Source organism: Castor canadensis, chromosome 9 (genome assembly GCF_047511655.1).
Source record: "Castor canadensis chromosome 9, mCasCan1.hap1v2, whole genome shotgun sequence".
In the NCBI taxonomy this organism is placed as follows: domain Eukaryota; kingdom Metazoa; phylum Chordata; class Mammalia; order Rodentia; family Castoridae; genus Castor; species Castor canadensis.
Window position 1 is genome coordinate 117,546,551 of NC_133394.1, and position 17,215 is coordinate 117,563,765.

At 33.0% G+C, this 17,215-nt stretch overlaps 1 protein-coding gene across 2 annotated transcripts in view; it reads left to right on the forward strand.

Annotated features, from left to right (window-relative positions):
* Positions 1–5,123: 5,123 nt before the first annotated feature.
* Gabrg1 (gamma-aminobutyric acid type A receptor subunit gamma1) overlaps positions 5,124–17,215 on the forward strand; it is a 65,264-nt gene continuing 53,172 nt past the window's right edge. Inside the window, exons 1-2 of one of the 2 annotated variants that reach the window (XM_074042329.1) lie at positions 5,285–5,401; positions 6,583–6,797. Coding sequence is in view for 1 of the 2 variants with exons in the window: in XM_074042328.1 (XP_073898429.1) it covers positions 5,298–5,401 (104 nt within the window). In the remaining variant the exon portion in view is untranslated. Of the gene's footprint in view, positions 5,402–6,582; positions 6,798–17,215 lie in introns of both variants that reach the window. The other variant, XM_074042328.1, reaches the window with a different exon arrangement.

Genomic DNA, 17,215 nt, shown 5'->3' on the forward strand with positions numbered 1-17,215 from the left:
TTACAATCTTGTACCTGACCTCCAGAGCACAACTAAGAGGAGTCCAGAAGCTGGTCCTTCATGGCACACAACAATGGATTTGTAGCTTTTAACCCTCAGGTCATTCCACTTTTTGTTTATTTGTGTTTTTTTTTTTTCAGATAGCTATAGGTTCAGAAGATAAAAGGTCACCATTTCTGGCTCACATCAAGAACCAGCTTCTGGACTCTGCTGTTTTCTGGAAACAAGGTTTGGAATTAAGACTATTGAATACTGGTTTAAAAAAATAACCCAGAATGTATGCCTTCTATTTCTTGAAATATTCTTATAACGGTGCTCACCATTGTTTGGCATAAACAATAAATGATTCACAAAAACGAAGTGGTTGAGTTTGTGAATTTTGGTCCTAGTAACTTATAAATCAGAAAAATAATTAATCCTGTTGGGTTGATAGGAAGAAATAAGTGAAGTACCAAGATGTGAAAGTTGGATATTAGAAGTCTATGATGAGAAACAGAGATCCCTGAATAGTTTCATAAATGTATAAAAGGATTGCAGTCACTCATTTGGTCATTCATGCAATTGTGCATTGAATTCTTATTTGCTATACAGGTGTACAGTGAGTACTTATTACACACTAGCTTTGCTTTGGACAATAAGTTTACTGTGGAGATAAAAACAAATGGAGTCTTCACCTGCATGGGTCTACATCTCAGAAGAACAAAGGTACTAACCAAATATGAATGTAACAGACACATAATATAATGCAATATCATAAAGCACTGTCAATCATTGATCCACAAAATTTAGATACAGAACTGACAGTTTGGATAGACATTAGTTAATTTCTGAAAATGTCATATGTTATGAGACACATATAAGAAGCAGTTGTTTTAGGATGAGAGACAACTATGTGTACCTATAATTTCAGACTGTTAAGAAACTATGCCTGGCGGTGTGGGTTGGATAAGAAGCATAATCCACAAAACCTTGTTTTTTGATGATTTGGTCCCCAGCTGATGGGTGCAATCATTGATATATGACTAGATTATATATTAGGTGGTAGAACTAATATTAGGCGACAGGGCCTGGTTGGACAAAGAAAGACTTTGGGGGAGTGCCTTTGAAGATTATATCCCATGCCCAGATTCTTTCATCTTCTCTTGGTTTTGTTTTTCTCTCTCTCTTCCTGACTGCCATGAGGTCATGAGGTGAGCAGTCTCTTCTTCTACACTTGTGCCACCATGATAACTTTAACTCACTTCAGGCTCAAAATAATGGAGTAAACAAATTATGAGCTAAAACCTATGAAATAATGAACCAAAATGTATCTTTCTTTCATCTCTTAAATTGTCATCTCAGGTATTTGTCAAAGTTGTGAAAAAACTAACACACCTGCTGATACCTAGTACTTGAGAAATTATTAACTATTTTCATAGATCTGTTCTGTAATGAAAACTAGCATGTAGTGAACAATTAATGAAGACTTCTTAAAAAAAAGACCCCTAAACTTAATCAAAAGAATTAGGGAGGATTAGGCAGTGGGTGAAGAGAACAATCTCCTAAGTTAAGGGAGTAGCATGTGATATAACAGAGAAGTATGATACTGAGCGATGATGTCAAGATCCTGAAGATCATAAGAAAAGTATAACAGGAGAGGCAGAATATAAGTAATATATGCTCTGGAGAAGCCAGACATCAGGATAATGTAGAGGGTCGGATGAGAACATCAGTGCACCCTCATTCTTTCCATCTTCTTCATTAGATTGTACGCTTTCTAGAAATGTGCTGTTCTAGGGGCTGGAGTGAATTACTTAGATTAAAAACCTATCATTAATAGAATAGCAATAATTAATATTTTGAGTAACTTCTATTATCCAAGCACTATTTCAAGTGATCCCAATGTATAAACCTTTCAATCTTTAAAACAAGTCAACAAGATATGTAGAATTCTTTTTTGTTTTTTAGTGATGCTTGATTTTTTTTCTTCTTTTTTTATTTTTGTGCTGGGTGGGGGTACATTGTGGGTATTTACAAAAGTTCTTACAGTCTATCAAATATATAATACTTGAATTCATCCCCATCACCACTCTCCTTTATCCCCCTCTTCCATACATACCTGGATTAGTTGCAATAGGTATAATTTTGCATTAATGAAGAAAGCAAGGTGCAAAGCAGTGAGTCTTGTTCACAATTGTATTCCTAAAGCCAGGCATAGTCCCTGACACCATACTTCCTTAATCAATGCTTTTGAATAGATGGCCAATGACAGGTGACTCATTCATTTTTTTGCTAGGGGAAGGGCTGTACATACATGAATAGGACAAAGTCCTGTCCTTTTGTGAGATAATGGTAATACATGCAAACTGAAAATTCTTACAAAAAGTTCTAATTCATTAAGTTCAATGTGAAGCCCACATATCTGCATTTTGAATAGGTACCACAAGCATTTTATTGTAAGAACAAAGTTGGAGGAAAAATATTAGTATGTACTAAGAGTTGATAGTCATTACAAGAAGCTATCCCTTTCACTCATAACAAAGGGCTCCTTGATCTTGGCACTATTGACACTTTGAGCTCTGAAATTCTTGTTGTGGAACTTTTTGTACATTTAAGGTTATGCAGCCAACAACCCTAATCTTTATCCACTAGATATCAGTAGCACATTCCACCCTCTGCCAAATTGCAACAGAAGAAAAGCTCCAGACATGCCAAAGTCCTATGGGTTAAAATTTTCTCCAGTTAAAAACCACTGCTTTAATGAAAGCTAGAGAGCTTCCTCCAGTTCCTTACCAATAGCAACTTCTGGTCCACTAACCTAGAATTCTCTGACATCTACCTGATCTGCTCCCTTTAAGTGTGTTGGGAGACACTGTGGTTTGTTTGACAACTGTATTGGACCTTGTTTGCTTTATTCAAAACATATGAAATATAGGTTCCCTCACACATACATACATACAACTCATTTATTCAGTCAAAAGGGACAAATTCTTAAGGTCAAGACATGGCAAATATACAAAGCCATCACTCTTTTTTCAGGTTCCAGAGGGCTTAGATCACTTGTACACATTTTTCGGTGAAATATAATTAACCATCTTAGCAGAATAGAATCAATTTCTGAGAATAAATGAATTATAAAAAGGAAGATATATATATATATGAAGTATAGAAGTGAAGAGTCAGATAAAAGTGCTCTAACAAAAAGAATGGAAAATATTTCAGCACAAATTTGACAAAACTCTTGATATTGGAAAATGTAGGAATTTTTCCCTTATTCTAGCCATTTAGCTTTTGGAAGAAAAAGCAGCTACCTTGTTACTACCCAAGGATATATCCTTCACCTTTCCTCTCCATTAATTTCTTTTAACTGCTATCAGCATCATTCAGTTACAGATGAGAAGAGTGAGATAAAACCTTGTTAAGAATTATTGATGGGAGGACTATCTGCTACTGTTGTAGAACATTAGGCAGTATCATATTCCCATCAATGTGTGCAAAAATCTTTCCTAATCTTAGCAAAATACAGAAGGTTACTAGACAAGGATTTGTTATTCACAACATACTTCAAGTGAACTAATTCCTATTTCACAGGCTAATCAGATCAATGAATTAGTGTGTGTATCCAATGAAACAGTTAAATAACTATCCAAACCATATTCTTAATATAAGAAAAGAAATATAAAACAACCTGGATTTGTATTTACATCACTTGTTACCTAAATTTACCTGTCTCAAAAATCTATTATAATGAATCTTTACTGAAATATAAATTCTTTGATATAGGCTACTTTGATTAACATGCTCTGTGGAAGAGAAAAATGCTGTCTAATTAATGTGCAATGAGAGAAGAGAAACAGAGAGGGTCAACATGTATTTTCAGAAGAAACTAAAAGGATGAAGAATCAAAGAGGGGAGAGAAAATCTCAGCACTGCAATGCCATCTGTTATTCTGGGCAGGAAAAAAATCTGTAGCCTTGTTAACCCCATCCAATTCCTTTAAGTGATTTCAATGGGTAATGCAGCAACAGTTTTCTTACCGCCATACACAAACAAGGTTACTTCTTGCTTGAACTGTTTGCATGGAACAATTTTCTCAAGTAACTAGGCGGTAAATTTCAGTTCAGCCCTGAATCTGACTAATTCCAAGTGGTTGTGGAGTGATTAATGATACAGCCAAAGACCCCCAACCTCAGGCAATGACCGCGGGAAGCAGGGATTTAGCAAGGCTGTGTAAAGGCAGAAGATGGCTGGGCACAGAGCCTGTTTCTCCACCACCACCGTTTTTGCAGTACAGTTGTTCCAGCTGCCAGTGGCTTTCTGGTTGCCATGGCAACTCTTGGGCTCTTCTGCGCACTCAAAGCAGAGCCTCTGAAGTTAGGCACCAAACACTGGAGCTCAAAGCACACAGAGGCAACTAGGAAGGGAGAGGAAAACAAGGATCTCCCAAGTAATATGTCTACAACGCCTCTGGCTAAGAGGACCTTTTCACAATTGGAGTTTGTTTCTGTGTTTGTAAGGCGTGATAGTGTGTGACTGCCATTCTCCATTAACGTCATTTTTTGGAACCTGATGAGAGATGGAGACTGCAAATCCTCTCACTAGAAAGGCGGTAGAAGGGGGTGGGCGAAGGAAACACGCTGATGGAGAATGTGCGGACCCTGCTCACTTATTCATTCAATCTGTGTTCAACATCTCCCGAGAGAGCGGGCATTATGTCAGGTAGGAGGTCTGCAGAGGGAAATGAGACATCTCTCCACCTTCAAAATTAACAAACGATAATTGACCAAAATTAACAGAATCCTCACCAGCCTGGGGAAAACTAATTAGGCACTGCCTTAGTTCCCCAGGGTCTCTTGGAAGGCAGATTCAGAATAGTACCCCGGAGGAAAGAGGCTGTGTGGCCCCAGAATAAACAGGAGGGATGCCAGGGGGAAAAGAGGGAGGCAGTCTATCCCTGGGGAGTGAGTCTGTCAAGACCACTCAAACGTTTCTCCCTGGCTGAGAGGGAGAAAAGGTTTATTTTTCTTTTAGAAAAACGGAGCCCTTTTCCCTACTGGGCTTGGTTTCTCATATGGGAAGCCCCGCCTCTTTGGAGCACCGATTGGCCCAACTGCTTTAAAGATAATTTATGTCAGCATCCCTTCTGTATGATTGGCTCTACCGCTCAGTTCTGCTGGGAGTCGCATCCTACCTGGCTGGTGAGGAGGTGTATTGCTTTTCCACATTCCCTTCCACTCACTCTGCTGCTGTTGAGGTGTGAGGCAAACTCCTGGCTTGGAAATTGAGCTAGGGCAGCACTAGCAGAAAAGACGATCCTGATGGGTTCTTGCAAATCTTTTCTCCTCTCCCCTTTGCTTCAGTGGAGTCAAAGTAGAGGGGTGAGGTTGATGTTCTTACTACTGACCCTACATTTGGGAAATTGGTGAGTAAATTCAAGGACTTAGAACTGTTTATTTTCTTTGGAGGGATATTTACCTCTTTCTCCCCTTATTTTTCTTTCTTTTAAACATTGTTCTAAGTTTAGTAATTTGTATTTCCTGGTAAACATGTAATATTTACCATCATTTTATTTGCTAACTAGGCATTCACTCTCAGCATGAAATTAGCCTATTTCTAAAGCATGGACCTTAATTCTCTTGTTTTTAATTTCAAGCAGAGTATAAACTAATAAAGGTTCAGTTACTAGGAGGGGTGAAGGAGAACAGAAATGACGTTGTGACTAACTTAAGGGAATGAGTGCCATGGGTGAACTTTCTGGATGATTCTGCATTTTAAGGACAAAGTTATTTCAGAAACTTCTTGTTAAAGAACATGATACTCTTCTATATACCAATGTTGCTTTTTCCTTATAATCAGTTTTTGCTAACTTTCTGGAATAAACCAGGGTTTTATAAGAAATATTATAAATTTGGCCAAAATCTCTATCAAAGTTGAAAATGTGTGATATTTAAGTCAGAAATAAACCTGTGTTTTTTATTGGAACTGTTTTAATAGGTTTGTTTTAAATTTTCAATTGGCTGTTCACTAATGATTTTAAAAATGTATAGTGATATGAATACCTTGGTTCATGTATGTGTGACATTACTAATCACAAGCCTCTCCAGTCTAACAGGAATAAGACTGGCCTTTTAATAAAACTTTGAAATCATTGTGATAGGAAAAGGAAACACTCAAGTGTATCACCTGGATCTTGTGATGGAACAGAGAGTGAAAGAAGTTATGTTTATTAAGGTATAGGCACTATAAAAGTCTGAGATATACTACCCATATCCTGAAACTTGTTTTGAAAAATGTGCATTTAGAATTTTATTACTATGTTATGTATTCCCATTTAGGGCTCTGGTGAAGCGCAATCACTATAAATATAGAAACATGGCTTTGTAATTGCACCATTGCTAAAATGAATTATTACTATAATTTTAGTGCATAGCTAAGGTGAATTGTTTTGCTGTTACCAGTAGATGGAAAACTGTATTTTCTTTCAAAAGTGGAGATTAGAATAAAGTCTTAGTAATATTAGCCTTGCTAGAAAAAAAATTGACATTTAGTGGAGGTTTTGTTTTGTTTTTCAATATTAACAATTTTATTTACCCTTTTCCTTAGAATCTTACATGTTCTGTAGGAGGACAAATAGACTACTGGAAAAATTATTCCTTGTATATGTTGCATCCTAATGGGTTATTTCTTTGACTATATCATACAATTTTAAAGAAGATATTTAAGAAGAAAGCATAATCCATGGTATTTCAAAAGTGACATCAGATTTACCTAGTTGTATTCTGAAGTAACAACCTGCATACTCTTCTATCATTAGATATGTAAGTTTCTCTTTCAATCAAATAGGAAAACTGCTTAGTTAAGAGCATATTGTCCATCCAAAGAGATGTTTTGTTTTAAATAAAAATGTTTTGTTTGGGGGTAGTTGCATTATAGCATTTTTTACTGACTTCAGAACTCTCATCAACCCTCTCTGATGATCCTATGTGTCAAGGCTCTTTAACCTCTTTGGACACAGTTTCAACTAAGAAAAGGAGAACAGACGATTGCTTATGATTGCTTCAAATTTTCACATTCAATACATCTAAGATTTGAATTAAACATAAAATGACTCGATGATTGCTTCACTGGTCTTTCTTAATAGTTTTCAAGAAAGAAATTCTAAATGTAAATTCCTTATACTCTTTTTTGCCATATGTATGAGTGAGTGAGCATGTTATACAGTTAAAATTGAAACAAAATTTTATTTAATCATAATAAAATAGGCATTGTGGAGTAGTCTGGCCAGTGCACAAACACATATTAAGAAATAAATCTATGTGCTTCTCTTGTAATTATCATTTAGGGCCTGATATGAGAGTTTATGTCTTAATTTTTAAAGTAACTGAACTTTTCATTCTTATACTATTTAGTTGCATAAAATTGATGTCAACATGATAAACTGTATAAATCACATTTTCTTCCTTTTGAAGATTCTTTTCAAAACAAACCAGTTTTGTTTGTAAGAATTTGGTGTCATAATGGTTTCTAAAATGCATCTTCAAAGTCGTGTATTTGGAGATTTACTAAATTGAAGGCTATTATTTCTTATATTTTATTCAGAGGCAAACCCTTGTTTCCTCATTAGTTTCCATCAAGAGGATGAAAGAGAGATACTATATTGATTTTTATCTTGTTGAACTATGAAAGCTGATCCTTCTGTTGTCACCAAAAGCTATGGTAATGGATCATGTGTTTCATTCTCCAGGAGACTCCACGGGATCTTGACAAGTTGGTTTAAATTTCTTCAGCTTGATTTGACTTCATTGTAATGTTGAGAAAATCTAGCTGCAATCAGGTTTGCATAAAGAGTTGAAAAACTGTCATTCAGCTGTTCTGAAAAAGTAACCTATAGTAAGCTTTGACTAGGAAATTATATCTTCAAATTCACAAGGAAAATAACTTTTTTATTAAAAAATTTCCCTGAATCAAACATCATACAGTGTAGCATTCAGTTTCCTAAATTAAAATATTCAAATATACTTACTTTTTAAAATATAGGACTTTAAAATAATTTTAGTAATATATTTTGTGGTTGTGGTAATGAATGAGTAATTTTTCTTATGCTTCTAGATTTTTGGTTTAATTTTCTAACAAAATACTGACCGTAATTATACAAATTTGAGAACCAAATAACTAAGAGATGAAGCTCCAAGATAATTACACATTCAAAAATGGACAGCTAAAATGATTTTGAAGCTAAAAGGTTATAATTGATCATTATGTGAATCTTCCATGCATAGAGTGTTTCAGGATACCTAATAAGCAATACTCTTTTTAAATTTAATTCTGTTCTGTACAAGCACACACTTGTCTGGGCAATAAAAGAAAATGTTTCACATTTATTCAATCAGTAAACAAGTTAACATAACATTTTATATTATGTATAAAGGTGATCAAATTTATTTGGGAGTGTAAGAATGAAGGTGGAGGTCTAAAAGAAGGGAGAGAATAAATGATAGAAAACTAAAAAATGTCTTTTGTTATCCTGAGAAAATGATGATCACATATGATAAATGACTGCCATGGAGTGATGTGGAAGACTGAGTTCGAATGCAATGTATAGATACTAATTTACATATGGCAGGTATCAAATGAGAATCCTGGACTTTACTATCAGGTTTAAATTCTAATTTCAGTTCTATCATTACCTTATACAATGATTTCAGGTAAATCTTTGAGGCAGAGTCCTCATTTTTCATTTTAATTTCCAGATTGTTTCAAGACTGAGAAAGAAAATTTGTGCAAAGAACCTGGCACTTAATATTTTAGCTGGAAAGAAGGACATAATAACAGATATTCTGTGGAATCACTGTGACTCTTGTATTCTTTATCATTGTTAAAGTGGTTTTAAGTTTTGTAGAGTGAAATCTTTGGATTGTATGTTATTAAATATCTTTTGGATTTGGGAAAGATCATTCATTTATTTATTCAACAAATATTTACTTAATATCTGCTGTGTGCTCAACGCAATGCAGTACACTGGGCTTACAATAGTGAATAGAGTAAAACTGAACATTACCCATATTGAGCTTATCTGTCTACTAAGTTTCAATTTATGGCATTAAAGGAAAAAGTCTTCTAGTCAAAATAAATAAATATAAATATACTTTCAGCATGCCAAAAATAGAGGACTCTAAATTATTGAGCATCGAGTATTCTGATGGAGCAAATTATGATCAAGACAAGAGAATGAGAGAGCCAAGAGATTTCTTATCAGCCATGCTAAAAGACTGGGGAAAATGTCTTCAAAGTTCTGATGACAAGTACTCAACCTAGAAGGTCATACCTAGTCAAATCATCAATCAAGCATGAAGGGAGAGTAAAGCCTAGATACTGTTATTTTTCCATTTTGCATATGGGAAAACTGGGGAATGGAGATTTTTAGGAACTTAACAATTACTTTAATGATTAGTGCTGAATTCAAGATTCAAATTTATGTGTTCTGTGCCCTAAACCTGGTACTTAACTTGGTTAAGTGCCAAAACCATTCAGATCACAAATGCAGTGTAAGTAAATTTTATGTTTGCGGATAAGGGGGGGAAGGGAAAAGAAAAAAAGAATGAAGGAAGAATAATATCAATGAAAGGAGGAGAGGAGAGGAAGAAAAGGAAGGGGACAAAGGGAAGGAAAGAAAAGGGAAGGGGAAGCAGTATAATTGTGGGTTCATTGATAGAAGCACATTAAGTAGAAAAATCTACTCTCTACCTTATAACATGCTTTCTGGATTATTAAATCCAGTGTTGAATTGTAGGGAAATCATTGGCACTCTAAAACACTTGATCTAGAAAAAAGAAAAATAGCATAAGAAAAAGAAATAAAATTTTAAAAATAGTGTAGATAAGATTATTGAGGAATGGATACTTGATGCAATGTAAAATCATGTCTGGATTTACTACATATAGGTATACCGTGGAAACCACAACTGAATAGTAAAAGTTATGTGAAACCAGATTTTCTTCCAATATCAGATAACAAATATCACCTTACCTATTCAAGAAGCTTGTTATCTTGCTCTACTCAGCAGGAGGCTGATGAGATTTATATTTATTTTTAATTTTAAAACTATTTAATTCTCTTAGTAATAAAATACTTTGGCTAACTGAAGTCTCATGTTTCAGAAAATAAACTTGGTTATTAGTTATTCAGTAAATATTTATTACTCATCACCATTTGTTCAACAACTATTTACTAAGTGCCCACTCTGTGTTAAACAGGATCCTGGGACCTGGAAGTAAAGTGGTAAGCAAGACAAACCCTTTTCCCTTTGTGTAATATAAATGGTACACATATATGACATATATGTTAGATGTATAGGACAGAAATCTGAGTACTTCATCCTAGTGAACTTGAACTCTGGTAGGTTGTGTAAAGATTATTTATTAATAGAAACAAGCCAATACAATAAAATCCTATAACTGCTACTCAGAATTCCAGGTCAGGTACAAAAGGAATGCTAAGAAAGATGCCATCAATGCAATTCTGGGAAAAGATTATATGACTTCACCTGTCAGAAGCATAAGTTCATGTCAGTGTTAGTGACAAAGAACATTATGGTTGATAGAGGTATGATCTCACAAGGTATGACATGCTTTTAGAAAACTGCTTTTACTCTTGTTATCTTACAGGTGGTATTAGAATAGCAGGATCCTATTAAAAGTTATGTAATTCAGTTTGATAGTGAAAATTTGAACTATAGGAATAATTTATTCCCAGAAACAATGTATTTTGAAGTTTAACATTTCTCGTTATTTTTGGACAAATGTAATGATGACACTGGAAATTGTGCTAAGTAATATAGAGATATGAAAGTAAACTTCATATAGATCCTGGACTGCAAATTGCAGCTACATGGGTAGGTAAGAATGCCTCTGATTAAAATACATTGGGTTTAATATAAATATTTTAACATTGGTTGACCAGGGCATGATTTGGTTCCCCAGATAGCTTCAGGAACTGATAGAATGAATGGTTTTGGCCACCACGTTAGTCTGGAGTAAACTTCTGAAAGCATCACTTACAGTTGTACAATATGTGAATTACTTAAATACAGGGACATATTCACCTCTCAGTGGTCCTAGACATGTATAATTATCAGAATAATTTTCAACACATGTCCTAGAGTATCTTGGATAAGGAGTACTTTTTCTACAAATTTTCCATGTTGACTACCACACAGTAGCCATATTGGCTGGAGAGAATTTGAGACTTACTTAGAGATCTATATTCTGTAAACTAATTTGTTATTTTCTGCAGGTGGCTTATGAGTCTGAATTTATTTCTGGGATTTCCTTAGTTATAGTTCTTTTTGCAAAACTGCCAGTTGTCAAAACTGGCATAAATTTTTAAAAAATGGTTGTTTCTACTTCTGTGCTCATTTATATTCTCTCCCTTTTGAAGTGAATGATGAAAGACAATCTTATGTTAATGAAAATATTTCAGTTTTAATTTAAGATCCCATGACAAGAAAAGGGCACATGCTTCTGCATTCAGAGGTACTAATTCCTATTTTTTCACTTTTAAGGTCTTTAAATGTGTTTGATCATTTACTACGACTCAATATGACACCCTCATTTTACAAAAATTTTAGCAGCTTTGAAGCATTTATTTTATGCATAAAAGCATCAAAGATTTAGAAAATGTAAAAGTCATGAAGGGTTGCATCATTTCTAAATCTAATTTATGTCTTGTCAGGCTGCATGGATATTAATTAAAATGGAGAATTTGGAGTTCATTTTAATAAACTGTTCACTCAGGGATCATTTAAAAATATAGTATAATGAAAAGTATGCAATTTTTTCTCTTCCTCCAAAAAATACTCACATTGAAGTGGTTCCAAATGAGCATTTATAATCTTTGGGCTTTCACCACACTTCTGAAAACCACTCATGGGATGTGTGGTCCTTATATTTTTAAACTGTCTTTTAAAGAACACCAGTTGGCCTCCCAAATAAATGAATAAAACAAAGACAAAAATCCAAAGACTGGCAGACTCTATAGTCTTATTGGTAGTATTTGTTGTTGTATTAGGGATCAATCAATAAATTACAAAAATTCCAAATCTGTAATCAAAGACATTAAGAAATTTTTATTATTTTTATTTTCTTTCTAAGTATATGCCACTATACTTGTTAATTTTTGAAAATCTACTCTGGTATCACTTTGACACTTCCTATTACTGAACAAATTTTTATATATAATCTAACAGGATAAACTATATTCTGATAGATTTAAGAATTTCCACAAATCTTGTATGAAAACAACAATGGAACACTGTGCTGAAAACATTAATATCTTTCTAGATCAATATATTTATTCAAATGTGTATTTCTATATTTTAGAAGAGCTAAAATTTATTAAAATACTGTATAATAGATCATATTTCATTTTGCCTTTAGTGAACACTATTTTTGGTATATGTGTATATATATATATGTGTGTGTGCAATGCCTTTTATCCAAGATAATTATCAATATTGCCAAATTACTAACCATAAAGTAATATTCACATTTTACTAATAGTCATAAAAATGATGTTCATCTCTATTATCACCACTACTGGATATGATAGGTCTTTAATATTTTGCCAATATTATAGTTAAAATGTTTGCTATACTGTTGCCTTATTCTGCCTTCCTGCTAATAAATGTCACCATAATTTTATATTCTTATTGGTCTTTTTTCCCTATACCTTCTTGTATACAGTTATATTATAAATATAAATAAATATATTTATAAATATATTATAAATATCTTTCAGTCACTTGTTTGTCTCTAGTGTTATCTAAAGTGAGCTATGCCATCCATAATTTATTGTTAACTTTCTTTTTTGTCATTTTTTTCTGTTTCCTAGTTTGACTACATATTATCTACAATGGCTTTCTCACTCTAATAGTCAAAAATATTTTCAATATCTTTTTTAATAATTTTGCACTTATTATATTTTGATCTTCACTATATCTGCAGTGTTTTTTGCAAGTGAAGTATCTGATTTTTATTTCTTGTAACTGAGCTAATCAACATTTCAATACAATTTGCTGTATAATTTATCCTTTTATTTCTAAAATAACTAGTCACTTTTATCTTATGACAAATTTCTATGCACTTAAAATCTGATTTTGAATACTTAATTTCATTCTCACTGATTTCTTTGTGTTTTGCTACAATAAGATTTTGATTATAGTAACTTTGATTTCTTTTTATTCTGATAAGACAAATTCCATCTAACAATTCTCTTTTTTGGCAATTTCTTATAAACTCTCATATTTATTGCTATTCTTAAGTAGAATGATTTTAACTTGTTCCATGCAAAATAAGGGATTCTGACTAAAACTGAATTAAATTTATAAACAATTTTGGAATGGGATATTAATAATATTGTCTTGTAACCAGAATATATATTTTGTCTTTTTTGTACTTATATTTTCAATTTTTTGTCTTTTTTCACATAATACTCATACCTTCCCTGTTACATTTTTCCCTTAATCATATTATAGGTTCTCTTGCAATTGTGAAAGGAGTCAGGCTTTTTCCTTGTATTTTATTTATCAGGTACTACAACTAGTGTGAGAAATCTATTGCATTTTTAATCAATTTTATGTAAATTCTAATTCTCCTAAACTTTCCAATAGTTATGGTTTATTTTCTAGGTTCACTGTAATTGTACCTGGTGAGCTCTCATATCCTTTCCATTCACTCACTTACTCAGTACTTTCTCTTTTATTTTTGCCCCGGCGGGGGTTGAACTGGGGGCCATACACTTGCTCCAAAAGCACTCACCACTGGAGCTATACCTCCAGTCCTTTTTTTTTTTAATTAGACACTTAGTATGTGTCAGACTTTGGGCTAGGTGCCAATGATATCATATTGAGTAACTTAGGCCCTGCCTTACAGTTACTTAGGGCTTAGCAGTTCATAAATAAATAAGTAGCTAATTGAGAGGCAGTGTGATCAATCTTATGGTTGAGGACAGATTGAAAAAGCACAACATGGCATACACTTGCACGATAATTTAGACTTAGTCTCTTCTCTTGCTCAAGTTTCATTTCTCCCTATATATGCTAAGTAATGGTTCCCAATTTCCTTCATGCTGATAAAATAAAAATAGAATTAAATGGGTTATAACTTAACCTCTTTAAAACTTTGGAAGTTCAAAATCTATAACTCTGTTATTTATAACCTTTTTTACTTATTTTGCTTTCCAATAAGCTTTTATGTGCAGTAAAACTCATTCAGAGCTTCAATACTTGAAAGGAGTTTTGATAGAAACCAATATAATACCTAGAATATGAAGGCAAAAAGGAAATGACAATTCATCAGTTGGAAAGCTCACAGAACATGAGATTTTTGTAATTTACAAACAAGGTTAAAACTTAACATTATATTTGGAGAATAAGAATCAAAATAGCACTGGATTGCTGATATTTCCAAAAACAATGTCAAGGGAATCATTATTTCTACTTGATCTAAAATTGTACAATTTTGTATTACAGTCGTAACTGAATATATGAGACAAAGACAGATGGAAAGAGGGATGGGAAAAAGTTAGAAGGAATGAAGGAGGAAAGGAAGGCAGGAAGGGAGGGAGGGAGGGAAGAAGGAATGGAGGGTAGAAGAGAAAGAGGAAGGGAGGGAGGGAGGGAGGAAAGGTCAGAAATGAGTAACAGAGAAGGGCACATGTGTGCATATGCTTGTGTTTATTGTGTGTATAGAATTTAGAATGACTGCAATAAACTACTAAATAATAACATTTACAGTCAGGTTAAAAATAAGGCATTATGTTCATTGTCATAAAGATTATCAGGAAAAAGTACAGCAATTGATTCATACTATTTCATAAGATATATTTAAAACTTGGCTGAGAAGTGACAAACTATAATTAAGTGATGATTAATGAAAAGTGATAAGAACACCATACTCAAGAGTGCAAAGAGAATCAGTAGACAATTTTGAAACCACATTCAAAATGATGATATAAGTATGGTTTCATTGGGGACTGAAAGGGTGAACCAGGTGATCTCAGAGGACTCTCCTTTCCCCCCATTCTTTTCACATCTAGCTTAATCTTTAAAATTAGTGTTTATAATAATTCCTGTTTTATTTCACTTACAAAACTCTTTCCTAAAAGTTTTTGAGAGAACCTTTTTTTAGAAAAGTTTTTAAGATAGATACCAAAAAGGGAACTATTAGGTGAAACCAAAGAAATTCATATACCAAATAGTTATTGAATTTAAAGTGGAGCAATTGGGGGTGAATATGATCAAACTACAGTGTATGCACATATAGAAATATCATGATGAAATTCCTTACAATTTACAGTTTAACTTATGCCAATAAAAATATTGGCCAACCTGAGCTCAATTCAGTTAAACATAATAAAACCAACTGTTCTTGTGTTTAAGTCACAAATTTATGAGCTTTGATGTAAACTGGAGTTCGTAATCCTATTCCTTGTAGACTACATTTTTGGTTAATAAGAGCTACTTATTTTAAATGTTGTTTGTTGGTAAACAAGGGTACTTTGCACTCCAGAAGAGCTCTGTGTATAACATAAACTCTGCCATTAACTCACTCACCACATAATGAGTTCATACATTTAATAATGGAGTAGGGGTATCTGCTTCTCCCTCGTTATTTCACCTTTCTGTTACTAATATAAAATGAGAAGGAGCAGATGTCTTCCCTTCTTTAACTTTCTTTTGTATTATATGTTTCTTTTTATTCTATAACCAATGTTCCAGCTTTCCTCTGGGGGCTATTTTAAAACTCATCTTTGCATCCTCAAAATCTGAGAAGATGCTCAGTTCATAATAATCACCTAATAGATTTTTCAAGTAAACTTTAATAAAATATTGTTAATTACTTTTTAAAATTAGTATTTAAATCAAATCTGGAATGTAATTTACATAAGGTCAGATAACCAATAAATACAAATAGATGCTGTTTATTCAGCATTATTCAACTTTATTCAGATTGTTGTAGGTGCTCTATTTTAAAAAATCAAGGGACTGTGATGAAATCAATATTAGGTACTAAGCCAGGCACTGGTGGCTCACACTGGTAATCCTAGCTACTCAGGAGGCAGAGATCAGTAGGATCATGGTTTGAAACCAACCCAAGCAAATAGTTTGTAAGTCCATATCTCTAAAAAACTCATCACAAAATAGGGCTGGTGGAGTGGCTCAAGGTGTAGGACCTGAGTTCGAGCCCCAATACCATGAAAAAAGGTACTATTTTATATACATTAGATTAGCAAAATAATGTGACTATATAATAATTTACTACATTGTATGTATTTTGTATCATTTACGGATACATATGTACATAGTAAAATGTAATAATTAACTAATAACTGTTATTACATTTACTATAACATTGTACTACATTCATTACAGCAATCATAATCATTGAAAAGAGTGAAATTTAGAGGATTTTACACCTTAAACTGGGTATTGGATTCAAAGACAGTAGACAATTACATTATTATCTACTGATTGAGGGTTTCTAAAGTATTTCATAGTAATTTCTTTCTAATAAAGTCCCTCAGCATGTTTATCTGGAAGACATTCCTCTAAATATCAAATATATAGTACAATGAGTATGATCATTAATACATCTGAGTTATTTATGTGTGATCTGATATTTATATGGAACTCTTTTTGGCATTAAATAGCTATGAAAACTTTAATAAATTCATTTAAGATTTTCAGAATTCTGTTCTCCTTATGTTTTACATAAGGAGTAGACATGACAATTTAAAGCTCCTATGGTAAAGATGCTTAGTGTGAGTGCTGATAATTTAAAGCATTTAAACCTTTGAAGAAATTACATGTAGCTAATCAAGAAAATTTAGATAAGAAACCTTAACTTGAATTTAGTTATTGATTGGTACATAAAATTTGTGAAATATTAATCTTGAGATTGTACCTGTACTTTTTTTCCAGTATAACCACTTATGCTTTAAATAAACAAATACGAATGAAGATGCTTACTAAAATAATCCAGATAATATATGTTACTTTCTAAGTGAAAAATGAGAGCATTCAATACATGATTAAGTATATTTACCTAATATCTAAGTTTTGAATTAATGTTAAATGGTTAACATTATTTAATTATTATCCATACCTATTTCTATAGGTAACTAATCTAAAACTGTCAAAATATAAGTAGCCATCACAAAATATTTATTATATTTACTA